The sequence below is a fragment of the Otolemur garnettii genome, unplaced genomic scaffold (assembly GCF_000181295.1).
Source record: "Otolemur garnettii isolate 467f Iridium unplaced genomic scaffold, OtoGar3 scaffold00137, whole genome shotgun sequence".
In the NCBI taxonomy this organism is placed as follows: domain Eukaryota; kingdom Metazoa; phylum Chordata; class Mammalia; order Primates; family Galagidae; genus Otolemur; species Otolemur garnettii.
Genome location: NW_003852532.1, coordinates 1,419,971 through 1,437,497, shown reverse-complemented (window position 1 = coordinate 1,437,497; position 17,527 = coordinate 1,419,971). Strand labels below are relative to the sequence as shown.

The 17,527-nt window shown below is 37.7% G+C and overlaps 1 protein-coding gene across 1 annotated transcript in view; it reads left to right on the top strand.

Moving 5' to 3' along the window:
* UNC5C (unc-5 netrin receptor C) overlaps window positions 1-17,527 on the top strand; it is a 393,520-nt gene that overhangs the window by 251,397 nt on the left and 124,596 nt on the right. Inside the window, 1 exon segment of the mRNA XM_012810558.2 lies at window positions 3,316-3,459. Coding sequence (XP_012666012.1) covers window positions 3,316-3,459 — 144 coding nt within the window.

The following is a 17,527-nucleotide window of genomic DNA, read 5'->3' as shown; positions in this document are numbered from 1 at the left end:
ACTTCCTCCTGCATGTGGGGCATCTGTGAAGTTGAAGACAAAAATCCGTGTGTGTTTGACTCCAGTGCCCACAGGGAGCCTAGGCCACAAAATTGAAAACATTCATTCTATGAATAACTCCTGTAGCAGGAGGATGGGTCTGTGGCTTCTTAAAAGGCTTCAGATTTGTGGTCAGTAGAACCATCCATAAGCTTATTTGGGCTAAAGGATACAGTGGACCTAGTGAAGTTCCCTGGCATTTAATTAGGTTTCCTGTAATTGCCTCAAGTAAAAGGGGGGAAATGAAACCTAAAGTTATCGTCTTGGGACACAAAATATTTGTATGTGGTTTTAATATCCTGAGCCCATTTTTTTGCTGCTCTGCATTTTAGAAAGAGCCATTATAGTTCTAAGGAAATACGCACTGCAGGTTGATCAGCCCTTTGGTGACTGTAAGTTTACTGCCACGGCTTTAAAGGAAAGGTGTGTTTCCAGTAACTGAGTTTCTGCATGAAGAGAGAATGTATAAACAAGCCAAACAGGCAGCAACTTCAAACATCAGAGAGCGGGGCAGGGGGAAAAAAGGAAAAAGAGAAGAAACAGGGGCTAAGGGAAGGAAGCTGTGCTGCCACTTTCTACTGGTTTCCAGGTATTTAATAATATCCAGATAGAATAATGAGAAGATTACAATAACTTAAGAAAATAAGAGGCCTGAGTAGGGACCAGGAAAGAGAGAGGAAAATAGTATTATTTGTTAATAGCTTGAGATTTTTGCTCTGAAGATTATTATATTAGTTAGACTTTGGATAAAATAATACTAATTTCCTTTTCATAGAAGGATTGGGATATGTAGTTGCTTGAAATTTCTTTTTAAACTGGTTTCTGTATAAACATAAAAGGATCATTCATTGTTTAACTTTAAAATCATTTTAAATATTCTTAATAAACTTTTGACAATAGAATTGCCTCTGTAGGATCTTGCTGTACCTTGACATTAGAAAATCCACTTTTCTGGGCTTCAGTTCAGGTCAGGGAATTTTTAATGGGCCTACGAGCTCAGTAGTTTCTATGATTCAAGCCCCATCAGCTCTTGATGGAAAATATTGTTTAAATCCTCAGTGGGACAGGAAACTACCCTCTATTATTGGGTGATTGTTAATTTCCCTGAGTGATCTTAGACATTTGAACATTTGCTCCAGACCAAAATTCTCAAGCTAGGTATTAGGGTAAGTTCTGGAACACTCTTTTTTAGGATTTACAGAAGATACACCCTTTACTATCACCTATGAATAAAATTTTTCATAACGCTCCGGAACTCATAAATGCTAAAGAATTGACCTACATTTACACATATGTGTACACTCACCTTTATGTGTATATACATGCACACATACATACATACATATATTTCTATATCTTTGTTTTTGAGACAAGATAATCACTCTTTCCCCCAGGATGGAGTGCAGTGGCACAATCACATCTCACTGCAACTCCAACTCCCTGGCTCACATAATCTTCCTGGCTCAGCCTCCTGAATAGCTGGGACAGTGGGAGCACACCACCACACCTGGCTAATTTTTATTTCTAAGTATAGACAGGCTCTCCCTATGTTTCTATGGCTGGTTTCAAACTCCTGGCCTCAAGTAATCCTCCCACCTCTGACTCCTTTAGTACTATGATTATAGGCATGAGCCACCAAGTTCAGCCTGTGAATATATTTTTCACATATAAAATAGATATGTGTACATTTAATTGTCATCCCTTTGTGTCATCTACTTGCTTGAAACACTTTAATGATACACATGACACTCAGGAACAAATAGAAAATCTTAAACATCATGTACAAGAGTGACACTCAAACTTAGCGTCAATCAGGATCTCTTAGCAGCCTTATTAAAGCTAAGACTGCTGGGCCCCACTCCCAAAGTTTCCTATTCACTGAGTCTGGACAGGGGCCTGGAAATTTGCATTTGCAATAGGTTCCAGGTGTTACTTATAATTATGTTGGGGGGGTCACACTTTGAGAACCACTAGAATGTATAAACTGGACTTCATCTCATGCCACTGTTCTCTGGTTCTCTGTTGTCTTCTCCTGGGTTCTTATTCTCCTTAGTCCCTCTCCTATTTCTTTCCATATGCCCTGCCCTTCTCATCATTGAATCTGGCCAAGCTAATACATATGGATTCCTCATGCCACAGTGGATTCCTTGTTATCCACTCTTATCCCTATGTATCTCCTTTGCAGCATGGAACCCACTTACACTTAAATAATAAGTTGTATAACACATTGTCAACATGAGCCCTCATCACACAAATGTAGGTTGATTGAGGACAATGACTATCTTTCTCATCAAAGATTCACAAGTGCCTAGTATTATGTCTTAGGAACAAATGAGTGAATGAGTGAATGTTTCACAGTGCATTTAATCATTCTTATTGTGCACATACTTGACCCAAAGCAAATTCTCCTACCCCCATGGGTGTTCTGCTAACTCCCTCAATGGGCACTCCATTCTGAAAGACATGTGTTCAAGCTCCAAGAGAACTGGCCCCAGTACATGGTTCAGACAATCCCTCTTGCTCGGTGTCAAGAGGCACATTGCAGAATAAATCTCTGAAACAAGCTTGATCCATCAAGATAAATGCCCCAAAATGATAATCCCAGATTTTAGTTCAACATTTTGTTAGTCAGGTTTACGTAATGTTGTGAAATACATTCTAATTATTTGAGCATTTTAGATGGATTTATCAGGATTTTCGTTAACACTACAATTACAGAGAAGCGTTTGGGCTTTCAAAATAAGCATTAAAAACTTGAAAGTTATATATTTCTTGCATAGGATAGTATTTCTTTCAAGAAAAACTATGTACCATTAATACTGAAACACAACTGTTAAAGTTATTTACCCCATTGATTTTAGTTTTGGGTTATTCTCTGTCATTTCACATGAAAAGTTATACCACATGGTTATCTTACCTACAACCTATATAATTGAAGTAGAATCCTTTAAAGATACAAAATTCAAATTTGCAATCAATCAAACACAGGAAGATAACTTGGTTGAAAGTGAATATTTCCAAGCTATATGGAAAAAGGTACTCAGCTTTCATCTTAAGATGAATCTGGAAGATTTGAAATAGCAAATTAAAAAAAATGAAAAAGTTGTTGGGTAAAGTAACTAGAGCCAGAAGAAAATCAAAGGATATGAGACACACAATCTCTGGGATGTTGATCTGTGATATCAAGAAGGATCACTGGGGGAAAATACGGCGAGATGTTTCATATTTCTGAATTACTGGTCTTCTCTTGACTTGAATCTTTCTTTCTCTTACCAGGTCTCATTGTCCGGGAAGTGAGCATTGAGATTTCACGCCAGCAAGTGGAAGAACTCTTTGGACCTGAAGATTACTGGTGTCAGTGTGTGGCCTGGAGCTCAGCGGGCACTACAAAGAGCCGGAAGGCATATGTGCGCATCGCATGTGAGTATTTGTACCTGAGAACCTTGGGATCAGAGCTGATGGAAATACAGGAAAGTTAGATTATGACTGCTCTAATGTCATAGAACCCTGGTCCTGGTCAAAACTGCCCTCAAATTTCTGCATTTGAATCACACATCCCTCTTAAGTCAACAGAATATCATTTTATTTTGCGTTTCAAGCACTGAGTAGATTTTCTTAAGGAGCACGAAAGAATTGGTGCTACTTTCAAAAGATTATGCCTTTTTTCTAATCTGGTAGGAATTAGGTCATAGAAAGATCAAACGCATTCCTCTAATGAGTTCATTCTAACAATTTGTTAGGGGAGTGCTGAGTCATTTTTTTTTCATTAGAAACAGGAATTATGGAGATAAAGCATCTCTATTTACTTTGGACCTATTCTGGTGCATCAGAACACAGCACTGTTTTCCAAAAGGTGTTAAATTCTGGAGTATTTGAGTTCAGGAAGAGGTCAAAAGGTATCTCCCCAAAAAGGGTTCCATAATCAAATAAATGTGAGAAATATAATTTTTGATGAATTTACAGTGGTTTCTTCATTGCAAAGTTTTCTGGATTCTTTCCTATGCTAATGTGCACAGTATCCCCATGAGGGAGGTGGAGCCTGTAGTTGGCCCATGGTCCCTTTCTCAGAGAGGCTCTTCACATTCTCACCAGCATGCCTGCTACTATTATCCTCCTCAAGGTGTCGTACTGAGAAGATATCTCACGTAAGAGGGAGACCACTGAAGGCCGTATAAGTTTAATCTTTTGACCCTTTTCCATCTCTGCACATGACTAAATTCTGTTTTGTGTGATTCACACCTAAGGCCTGTCAATCCTGACTCTGTTGCTACCCCACCTCTGGGCTTTTGTCTTCCTTCCCTTCTTGATCTAGGTCTGAACCGTCGCAGATACTTCCCAGTTATTTTCTATGGCTCAAGTCATTTTTCTGTTCTAGTCCTTCCTCCATGTTATAATTACAGTCCCCCTAAAACTCAGGTCTCTTCTCATCTCACCTCCTCTTCTGCTTCAAAGTTAACAGTGACATACTTCCCTTGAAAATTTGTTTTTAGACTGGGTCTCGCTCTGTTGCCCAGGCTAGAGTGCACTGGCAGGATCATAGCTCACTACAATCTCAAAATCTTATGTTCAAGCAATCTTTCTCTCACCTTAGCCTCCCAAGTAGCTAGGACTAAAGGCACACACCACCACACCTAGCTAATTTTTCTGTTTTTTATAGAGATGGGATCTTGCTCTGTTGTTTAGGTTGATTTCAACCTTGTGACCTCAAACTGTCCAGAATTACAGGCATGAGCCACCACACCTGACCTATATTTTTTAAAAAATAAATTATTTGACAAATAGTTAATAAGGATTTACTGTATTCTTGGGAAAATTATCTGTAATTGTTCAGGGATGGTTCTGGGGGACAAAAAAAACCACCAACAACATATGACCATCTTTGGCCTCATGGAGCTTTTGTTCTGGTGAAGAAAAGCAAGCTCTAAATAAAGCAAATGATAACTGGGTACACAGCAGATAGCAAGCACTGGGAGAGAAAAATACAGCTGGAAAGGGGAATGTGCAGTGCTGGGAGAGAGTGGTCAGGAAGGGTGTCCTGCAAAGTGGACAGTCCAGGAGGCCTGCAGGAGGGGAGGGAGGGAGTTAGACAGAGGGACTAGCAGTTGGCACAGTACAGATATCCTGAGGCAGGAGGGGCCTAGAAGTTTCCAAGAAGAGCAAGGAGGCCAAAGTGGCTGGAATGGGGGAGTGAGAGGAGATTCCCAGATGTGATAAGAAAGGCAGGGCCTGGGGTGAACAAGAGAGGGGGGTGTGGAGATGGCATAGGACTCTGGGTGTCTTTGGCTCTGAGTATGAGATGAGAACACGCTGGAATCTTCTCAGCAGAGGAACTCATTTCCTGACTTCCATTAGCTAAATCCTTTGACTGCTGTTTTGGGAATGGACCATGATGGGCCAGGAGAGAAGCAGAAACACCAGTTGTGAGGCTACAGCTTTGAGAGACGCTGGGCTAGCATAGGGTGGAAGCAGAGAAGCTGATGAGGCAGGGTTCCAGATAAAAGAAGGGGCCACGCTTTTGTTGAGAAACTGGATGTGGGATTTGAGAGAAAGAGGGGAAAGGATTAATTTGAAGGAGTCTTTTTAAGGCTTTCTTTCAAATGTCCTTAGTGAAGTCATTCCCACCACATGGATGGAGGTAGGCATTCCTTTCTCAATACTATCAGAACGGTTTCTCCATGGTCTCAACCTAGGGTTTGTTTTGTTTGAATTATATACACTTTGTGTAACATCAGTGCTTCCTGCCAGCGAGTTCCATGAGATCAGGAATCCTATTAGACTTCCTTTCTATCTTTGGTGCTTAGCCAATGCCTAGAATATCATAGATGTTTAATATTTCTGAATTAAAACCATTATAGAGAATTCCCAGTGAAGTTTATTAAAATGCCTATATTAATCTGTCCACTCTGAGTATGTCAAAAGAGAATTTCTCTTTGTCTTAAGTGGATTCTCCGTGAACTAGACTATGAAATGGAGACATGCAGAAAACATACTGAAGAGGGAGTGCTCTTAGGAGCAATATGAGGATATAGATGAAAGAACGAAGGCTCCAGGCCTGGGGAATGGAGAAATTGAGCTGCAGCACAAATACAACAAGCTCTGAAGCCAGAGGGCCCTTCAGGGATCCCAGCCCGAGCAAAGGGGCTGAGCAGGCCTATAGTCTCCCCACTCAAAGTAAAGTAGTCAGTGGATGCAGACTCCCCATTTCCTCCCTACGCCCAGGAGCAGGTGAGACCTGGGCTGTGTCTGTTGTCCTCAACTAAGGGCAAATCCAGAAAAAGGCGTCCCAGAGTGTTAATTACCAATACTCCCAGCCAGGGGATCAGGCCTGAAAAGGGATATCCATACCCTAACACATCCACTACAACCTTCTGGCACAAATCCTGAGGAAATCATATTATTAATTATAAGAAAGATACTTTTAATCATTTAAAAAGAAAAATGAATTGTTTTGGTCAAAGATTTAAATGAATTCAAAATTAGAATTACAATTATAATTGTTTCAAATTATAATCGTAATAGGCACAATGAGAAAAAAGTATTCCTTTATCTTTTATTTTTATGTGTTTAATAGTAAGCACAATAAATAAAATAAATAAAAATGGCCAGTCTGAATACTTCATACTAAATCTATGGCCTAAAGCTGAAGATAAAGATTGCATAGTTAATAAGCCTTCAATGTTCATCAACTTTTAGAGAAAATTGTTGTGACAATCTCATATATATGTATAAAAATATGTGTGTATATATTTATATCTATGTATGTGCACGTAGAGATGTGTTATATACCTCCTTATTCAACACATAAAAATTAAATAGTTGTAAGTAAAAAAAAACTCTCCTTATAACATATTATAAAAATTATACTGTTTACTTTATGCCTTTTAAACATAGTTTGACATTTTCAAATAATAAGAAAATAAATTCTTCTTCTAGTAAGACATTAGTTTATCCACGGCACCTTTTCACTCTCTTAAGTAAAAATACTAAAGAGTAGTTCGCCTGTAATTCCATAAACTGAAGTCATAGGTATGTGGCCAAGGGGCACAGTCCAACATGTAAAGATTTACTCATGCAGATATACATCGTGATAGAGACAAAAAATGTTAAACTTCGAATTCTTTCTGTCAACTCTGCTCCCTACCAAGCAGGCCCTTGCTAATGTTGCAGAAGCTTATGGATTTTCTACTCTGTTCTTTAGCAACTAAGCCAGGCGCTTTGTCTAGACACACTTGACAGATGGCCGTCACATAAACTGTAATTAAAGTTTAAATATGTCACAGGTGAAGAGAGCCATGATGCTAAGGTTAAATACGGCAATTACCTCTCATCTATTAAGATTTATACTCATTTGGTGTAGCATAGAGTGGTTTATAGTTCTTTCATGAAAAAGCTCTGTTTTCAAAAGTTTATAAAGCAGAAATGAATATCAACTCTTTATTTGTGTGTTTATAAAATTGCATAATTCACACTATGTAAAATATATTTAAAAAATCTGTGAGACGATCAGGGTAGAGGATGGAAATATAAAAGTTAGAATTCAGCTGGGCATGAGCTGAGAACATCGTATGTCTGCTTTAAAATTTTGCACATTGACTAGAGGGCAGTGGCGAATCTCCTAGGTGGGCCCTGTAGTTTTCGTTGCTGAGAGAAGTTTTTTCTGGGAGAACTCAAGGTGACACCATGATGACTGTCTTAAATGGAACCCTCAAGGGTAACACAGCTACGAGAGTCATGAGGTTGTCTCTTCAAATGTCTCTTGTTACAGGCTAATGGCATATTCCCAAGGTGTAGGTAGGACAGCATCAGGCAGGATGTTAGCAAACACTGTCTTTCTTCAGAAAAGGTTTTGGTTTCAATATGGCGGCTGTCCTTGCTGTTTTTATTGTGGATAATGTTGTGGTTATTTGGGGAGAGGACTATGACAGGGAATGAGCAGACCAGTAAAGTGGTTAATATTACAGGTTGACTAACATTTCAATTCTACTTTCATCACTTACTAGTGTGACTTTGGTCAGGTTACTTGACCTCTCTGAATCTTAGTTACATCAACCACAAAATGAACGTGGTGGGATTGTTTCAAGATTAAACAAGATAAGCTCATAAAACATATGGCACAGTGCCAGACATAACGTACGTGCTCCATGAATGATAACTGGTGTTTGTAATAACAGAGGCAACAATGTCAGCAACTTTATATGTTTATTTTAAAACGTCAATACTAAGTAAACTTTGAAAACTAAAAAGTCTCTCCTTCCTGTACCACTTCATATCCTAGGCCCAGGCTGTCAATCCTAGAGGTTGAAATTCTCTACTGATTCACATAAAATTAGACCGTATTTTTTTCCTCATGCCTAAGGATAGAGGAAGATGCCATCTGATCACCCAAATCCTACACTCATGAGTTATAGTGGGATTTATGACACTGAGAATCATCTTCCTGGGAATGGCAAGGTGGTGCCTCAAGATTTCTGCTTTATCATGTGTGCAAACCAGTAAATCACAGGCAGCATCACGAAAGCCACTGAGTACACAGAGGAGCAAGAGAGTTCCTGGAAAGAATTAATGATGATCAAAGTGTCCCTTGCTGGCCTCTCCTCACAGCACACTCATCCTTTTTTCTGAGATTAGAACTATCTTGTGAGCCACCTGTGGGTTTGGATCAAGCCTTGACCATATTTTCAAGTATCTTGTGCCCAGCACAGGATGAAAACAGAAGCATCCAAGAGAAATATGCTAGCCACATATGTCATTTAAACTTTTCTAAGAGAAAAAAAGAAATGGGTAAAATTAATTTTAATAATGTATTTCATTTAGTCTGATGTTATCTAAATTATGATGTCAACAATATAACCAATATGAACAAGTCTTCATGAAATACTTCAAGTTCCTTTTTCATACTAATCTTGGACAGATAATGGGCTCCAGAATAATGACAGGAGAAAAATGCTGGTCTGATAATGTGTTATGTATCAGTTAACTCAGTCTTTGCCACATCTCTATGTAATGGATGCAGTTATTATTCTCATTTTATAGATAAAAGGAGATTTAAAATCTTGCCTGAGGTTACATTGCTGGTGTATAGAGAACTGAGTCAGTCTAGCAACCAAGTCCCACATTTAACCAGCACACAAAGAGATGACAAGGAGTTTTTAGTCAGGTGGGAATTCACACAATCACCTTATTTTCTACATGCGTAATGTTTATAACTTACAATTACTTATCACTTGGAAGTAAAAAGGACCTTGGCTTCCTTCCTCTTTCCTTAGTGCCTGGTCTGCTCTAATCACACCCATTGCCTTGTTTCCAGAATGCAGTAAACTCATTCCACATATAGGCTGTTTGCAAGGACTCCTCTTCCCACCTGCGACATTCTTCCCCTGAATCTCAGCCTGTTTCACTTCCTTCTTTCATACAGATTTCTTCAGAGTGGTCTCCTCTTACCCCACCTGTCACTCACCTCCCCCCCAGCCTGCTTTATTTTCTTTGATAGCATTTTTCTTCATCGTTATTTTTTTCCTGTTACGTTCACCATCTTCCCTGCCCGAATATAAGTTTCATAAGGCGTGGAGACTTAATTGTTTGTTATCATACCTCCAGTGCCTGAAAATAGCACCTTGCATGTGGCTGGAACTTAATAAATGAAGACATAAATGAATGAAATGAAAGGGAGTTAAACTGAAAGGTCATGATGGGGCAAAGTGATGATACCATTTAGTGCTTATCGTTTGTTCATTTAGTAAAGCTCTTTTCCTTCCCAAGCAATTAAAGAACACTGGGTAGCTTGAAGGGATTGCCTCTGGGCTTCCTACTCACACCCCATTGCCCTCAGGTGCTCATTATTTACTCCACTGTGCTTGTCAACTTCTAACCTGTGACACATTTACTTATTATGTTCACAGTTGATATTCTACCCTCCCTGCTCCCTTAGAAAGCAAGCTCCATATGAGCATTGATTGGTTGGTTCACTGATGAATTCAAACTACCTGGGACGATGCTTGGCACAGTGCAGGTAGTAAATAAATAACATAAAGGAATGAATGAACCTTCATTTCTATATCTGAGTATCTCCTGAATCATTGTGTTGGTTTGTGTGTACAGTAAGTCATTACTTATGGCCTTGTATAGTACTTTTTTCATTTCCTCCTATGTGTTTACCTGGCAGAAAATGAAATTAATGATAACAATTTAACCAAACAATGCATTTCCCTATCTAGGCATCCTGAAAGATGTAGGTCATGCTGCAAACAGTTCTAGGAGCCTAATGTCAAATATCTACGTAGAAGTCCGCAGGCTTCCCCATACACTGAAATAGATGGGCTTGTTTAGTAAAGTGCCTTTCTGAGTTGTGGTCTGAGAGATCCCTTATGCAAACATTAGAGCCCCCAGTAATTCAGTTATAACTCAAAAAGCCATGTTTTGAATAAGATTAATTATCTCATTTAGACTTTTTTAAATAATAAATTTCTCTTTCTTATCAGTCTCAACAGTTATCTTAAATAGTTCATCATGGCATCCCTATTTCAAGATTAAAGATTATAACACATACCTGACTGCATCATTTTATATTCTTTTGAACATATTTTCTTTTTTATATGGGCAGAAGTTCCCAAGTTACATAGAGGCCCCACAAATTCATAGGCATTTATAGTCCATATTTATTCTAAGAGGTAGACAACCAATTTATAGAACTCTGTCTCATAAGTCATATTTTAGGGGAGATCATCTGTACATGTGTTATAAGCAGAGCTGGTGACCCACTGGACTAAAATGTGTCATTAAAGTATGTTTTATGCCCTGTGAAAAGTGAAGTTTATGGCTAAAATTCTTATTTGCAAACAATAACAACTAAAAGCTTGTCTGCAATCATTGTGTTCCTTTTTTGTGATTGGTGCAAAGACCTTTAACTTTGGGCATGTCAGTTTCCTCATCCATAAAGTTGGCACGTTTCTTATTACTTATCCCTAAGATATACCTTAAAAAGTATTGTGGTGACATATAATCATTTTTTTTTCTGAAACTAAAGATGCAGTGTGAATATAAAAGCGAGGCCCATATGGATTTTTTCCCTCCCTTTCTCTGTAATGGATGTCATTTGGAGTTCTAGCTCTAAAATATTTATTTTTTAAACAACCCTGTAGCAAGGCTATCTGAATACAAATGTGTTTATTCTATAAATGCCCCAAAGTCAAGAAGTAAAGAAGAATAGCTGAAATTGTACTTCCCTTCTGAAGGGGCTCTGTTTGCTTGGCATCTATTTAAATGATCGCACTGCAGTGAGGGTTAGGCAGGCCATGGCACAACTGCAGACAATTCTTTGGTCTTGCTTAAAGATCATTTTGACCTCTGTCCCTGGATATGAGTTATGATACATATTATAAAAGTTCTCATGGTAAATTCCTAAGAGTGAACCAAACATTTGCCCTTAAAAAAGCAAAATGAGGTTATGAAATAACAGGAAAGAACAACCACAACACAATCTATCGTCTTTATTTCTTCTTTAAAGAAATTTGTGTCCAGGTAGCCAAGTTTTATGATGTGCTCATCGTGTGCCTGTAATAAGCACTTTTGTGCATATTAATTATTATAATCCTCACATATCATCCTATCGGAAAGTTTATTATCCTCATTTTGTAAATAACAAGATGGAAGCATGGAAATGTTAGAGGTAACTTGCCCAAGTCACCTGCCTGGGAAATGGTGAATCTCAGTTTTAATGAACTTTTGTTTGTGATCCAATTCATTGCACAGAGTTGTAACACATAATTCTTGACTTTGCAACCTACCCATTGAGGGAACTTCATGTAGTCAATTTTGTTTGTTGATTTTTTTTTTTTTGTTTGAATTGTGTTATAGTTTATAAGATATGAGAAGGAACAGCAAGTAAAAGAAGGAAAAAATACTCCAACTTTTAAAAACATACTATACCTCTTACATTTGAAAACCACAATTAATTTCTTAATATAATATTTTCATGATTTTTAAATGTTCAAGCAAAAATAAGATACTCATTTCTGGAAAAGACAGCCATGCAAACTTTTTAGTGTTCTAGGACATTAAGTCAAGCATTTTTCACTTTTAATAAATGCCCAAAGCTCTTAAGACTAATCTAGTTCTCCTAAAATATGCTACACTGGTGGGTTCACAGCAGTTACTTCCCATTAACAGCCGGATTTTTGATTTAATCAAACATTCTACTCTACTATGACGAGATAATTAGTTTCTTCCATCATTATTGAGAGAAAGGTACTTTTTTTTTTCCTTGAAGAATACAGGTATTACTACTTTAAGTGACCATGGAATTATTTGGTAGAGGAGCACTTTGAAAATATAGTACAACGACTTAAAATAAAAGTTTTTAAGTAAAACAATTAACTGAAAAGTAATTGGAAGTATGAAAATGTAAATCATAGTTAAGTGGACGTAGTTGTGTAATGCAAGGTCAGACTTGGGTCAAAAAGTTCAGAAGTTGGCCAGTAGCAGAAACCTCAACACGAAACCCTTCTAGCCTTTCCTAGACCCAGGAAATTCTGTACGTAGAAGAGCCATTTTGTCAATATCAGCTCAATTTGGGAACCAAAAAGCTTAATTCCAATGGTTTGAGCCTTGTCTCTTGGTAAAATTTAAATATATAAATAAATGGATAAATAAATAAAGGTCATACTTATCTTTATGAACACTTGACAGTTTTGCTGAGTTGGGGTACTGGATGAAGTGGGGGTCCAGTAGAGGGCTTTTCCGATAACTACACTGTCCTAAGTGTTTCATGCATATCATCTGTTCTTTGCCAACACAATAATCCCTTATGATAAGTATTGTAATTATCCTCATTTTATGGATAAAGAAATCAAAACACAGAAACTTTATTAACTACAGAACCAGAATTAAACCCAAATCCCATGGGTAGGGTGGACCCAACTCCCATGTAGTAGGCTGGATGATGACCCCCAAAGGCATTAGATCCTAATCTCTGGAATTTGTAAACACTGCCTTATGTATAAAAAGGATCTTTGCAGATCTGATTAAGGATCTTGAGATGGGGAGATTATGCTGGGTTATACAGGTGGAATCTAAATGTCATCACAAGTGTCTTCTAAGAGAACGAATATTTAGAGTTGTACTTCACAGGAGAAATTATTCCCAGACCTTTAAAGAGAACTGCCCGATTGTTTTGGAAATTGAATTTAGTTTAGCATTAGTAAGGACTCACTAAATACCAAGCACCAAGATATATTTGACCTTATGGAATTTTTAAAATGTGAAAATTTAGAATTCAGTTGGGTTATTTAGTTTATCTTTCTAAGTGAAACTTAATAGGGATATAATACCTGGTAGCCATAACTGTGCAGACACATTCCATATCAAGAAGTTCTTTGCCATGAACTCTAAATTGAGGTTACAAATGCGTCATATCTTCATTGCTAATTCTTGCTCAGTTGTGGCCTCAGAGAGTCCTGTGTTGGGAAGATGAAGCTAATTCCAGATTCCACAGAAAAGAATATCATGATTGCTTAGCCGTGAAGACATGAGCAGGAGGGGAATGCAGTGGTGTCAAATACTTACTATTTCCCTTCAAAAGAACAAGAATTGAACACAGATCATAACCAATCTTGATGGTTTCATGCTATACCTGAAAACACTTCAGGTGTTGTGGGGGGGAGGGGTTGACATGACTGTAACGATAGCCACATTGGTTCAGAAAAGAATGTAGGAGCATGTTTGTCCTATGTTTCATCGGGAATTACAGAAATGACAACAATGTGTCTTTTCAGCCATTAAGAGACTTTCTGTTTTCCTAACTTAGTTGACAATTAAAATGTCAATCTTCTGAAGTCCGTGCATTGATTACCTAACATTCTTTCTGAAAGTAGGCGAGGGAATATAAATCAGTAATTATAAAGTGCTGATTCAGAAAATTCTATGTATGCATCGTACTAATGAGACCATCTTTACCCACCAAGCTCTCTTGATTGGCTTTCTTTTTGAAATGTCTAGAAAATCAAAAGAAAGGGGGATAGTCTAGGGAACTGTCTCTGATATGAGAGAACAGTCATAAGAAATATAAAAGTAACTTGATAGTTTCAACATTGAACTTTCTAGACCAACAGTTTCAAAGTGGCAATCCACAGGCCCAATATGACCCAACAACTTTTTGGTTTAGTCCTCACAATGTTGGCCCCTACACACAGTTTCATAAAGTTTTAGGTAGTTGACAATATATATAGTTAGAAAAAAAATCACATAAAAATCCGTATTACCAACCAGTGACCCTGCATTTCTTTGGGTTACATTCAGCCAGATCTTAGTAATGAGAGAGCATAAAGGAGGTGGCTTGATTGATTTGTACCCATGTCTCTCTCAAAAGTTAGAAAACAAAAGACAACCTAAGTGAGTGTCATGTTTCAAGAAACAAATCCTTCTTATGACTAGTTTTTTCCCATTTATGTTACCTGCATGGCCTCTAGACACAGGTGAAATTCAAGTCCTGTGCTGGAAAATATCAGCTGACAAGTCGGTACATAGGTGAGCTCTGGCAACACCAGTAGGGACTCGTTTTAAACCACATGGTTAGTCACAGAGCAGAATCAGATCTGCCTGGCTTTCACAGCCTCCTAGGGTGCCCACAGCACTGAGCACAGTACTGTGCATTTAGTGGCATTCCATAATCAATGAATCAATCCATCAATTTGTGGTTTTCAGATTTTAGTATTATGCATAAAACACATTTGTGGGTCTTGTTAAAACTATAAATTCCCAGGGCCCAACCTGAGCAGGAAATCTGTGTTTTATCAAGCATTGCAAGGTAATCCCTGTATTTCTCCTTATGAAACATCACCTTTGATCATTAGCCTTGCAGCACTCACCATTGCTTTGTTTCTCATGGTTGCATTTTGTTCTTAAGTAAGAGGGTCTCACTCTGTTGCCCAGGCTGGAGTGCAGTGAGATGATCATAGCTTACTACAGCCTCAAACTCCTGGGCTTGAGTGATCTTCTACCTCAGCCTCCCAAGTAAATGGGACTACAAGATGCACTACCGGGCCTGGCTACTGGTTATGTTTACTTTGATAAATAAAAATAATGCTAAATGTTTGTATAATGTAATAAAATTCACTAATAACATAGAGAAAAAGTAGAGTAGGGATTATTATCTTTTGGGCACTCACTATGATAAGACTTGAAAAACTTTGTGGGAAATGGAATTTAAAAATTAAATTATTTTTTTAAAAAACTTGATTTCTCAATATAAGCTCCATCTAGTCAAGATACCTTTGTAAGTGATGATACCAGCCGTTTAGTCCATCCCTAAATCCCTGAGCGTCTTGGGAATTTAACTCTGCCCATGCAGTCTTTTTTACATTACTAACTGAAGAGAAATGGATGCTGTTTGAAGATTTTTTTTTTTAAGTATAAGAAATAAAAGAAGTCATAAGGAGCCAAATCAGGTGGATGCCTGATGATTTTCCATGAGAACTCTAGCAAAAATCATGTTTGTTTGATGAGAGGAATAAGCGGGAATATTGACTTGAGGAAAGACTCTCTGGTAAAATTTTCTTGGGTATTTTTCTACCAAAGCTTTAGCTAACTTTTTCAAAACACTCTCATAATAACTAGATGTTATGGTTCTTTGGTCTTCCAGACTATCAGCAAGACAAGTGCCTTGAGCATCCCTAAACACTCCTGCCATAATTCCTGGTCTAGACCAGTCTTTTTGCTTTGACTAGACCACTTTCACCTTCTGGTAGCCATGGCTTTGACTGTAGGTTTTCTTCAGAATCATACTGATAAAGCCAGGTTTCATCTCCTCTTCCAATTCTTCAAAGAAACACTTCAGAATCTTGATCCTACTTATTTAAAATTTCATTCAAAATTTCCACCCTTGCCTACAGCTGATCTGGGTGCACCAATGATGGCATCCATTAGATAAAAAGTTTGATCAGCCTTACTTTTTCAGTCAGGTTTGTGTAAGCTGAACTAATTGAGATGTCTATGGTGTTGACTATTGCTTTTGCTGTTAACTGCTTGTCCTCTTTAATTTGAGTACAAACACATTTTCTTCACAAATTGAGTGGATAGTCTGTTCCTGCAGGCTTTATCTTCAATATCTCATCCATTCTTGAAATAAATTATCTACTTGAAAGCTGATAATTTCTTTGGGGCAATGTCCCCATACACTTTTCATAAAAAATAAATTATTTTTATAATATAATTATTTTGGGCAGCACTGTGGCTCAAAAGGGTAGGGCGCTGGCCCCATATGCCAGAGGTGGCGGGGTTCAAACCCAGCCCTGGCCAAATAAATAAATGAATAAATAATTTTATCCTTCTCCCACTAATGTTTACCATAAATTTGATACCTGTTTTTACTTCAACTTTAGCAAAGTTCATGTTGTCCTGATGGGGACTCTCATCAAACTTATTCTTATTAGTGCCTCCAACTAGATTCTGTTCTGACATGTTATAACAAGTCTGTAAGACTTAATTATGATACAAAGAAATTGAAACCCATGTATGATTTTTTTTCATTATACACATTTTCCAGAAAATTTTGAAGACCACTTTTATGTGCTAGCTTTGATGCTAAGAATTTTACAGGTGCTCTTTTCCAAAGAAGCACAAAGAGAAACTTTGTGAAATTATACCCATTTTTCAGTTGAAGAAATGAAGGCAAGGAGAGATTAACCAGTGTGCTTAAGGTCACATGGATAGTTGAGTAAAGATACATCAGGACATGAACCTGAGTTTGTTCACTCCAGAATCCTGCTCTTAGCCACAGTATTATCTTAACTGCCAGTGGCTTTCAAAATAGTTTTATATCATAGGTCTGTGAAGATTTTTGCTGGTGTTTTGGTGAAGTTTGCATTGAGTCTGAAAATCTCTTAGAGCAGTATGGACATCTTAGCAGTGTTAATTCTAGCAATCCATGAGCATGGTACATTTTTCCAATTATTAGTGTTTTCTGCATTTTCTGTCCTCAGTCACTGTTTCTTAGTTCTTTCTATAGAGATCTTTTATTTTTTTTACAGCTATTGAGAATGGTACTGAGTCATTGATTTGACTCTTTGCTTGACTCGATGTTATTGGTGTATAGAAAAACTACTGATTTGTGTACATTGATTTTATTATAACCTAAGACTTTGCTAAATTTGTTTATCAATTCTAGGATTCTTTTGGTGGAGACTTGGGATTTTCTAGATGCAAGATCATTCCATAATCAGAGAGTGGTAGTTTGATATCCTCTTTCCTGATTTTGATACCCCTTTTTTTTTTCTTTTCCTTGCCTGATTGCTCTAGTTAGGACTTACATAATTATGTTGAATAGAACTGGTGACAATGGACACCTGTGTCTTATTCCAGTTCTTAGAGGGGAATTTTTTCAACTTTTCCCCATTCAGCATGATATATTGGCTGTGGGTTTGTCATATATGGCTTTTATAATTTTGTCTTTTTTAATTAAATCATAGCTGTGTACATTAATACTGTCATGGGGTAC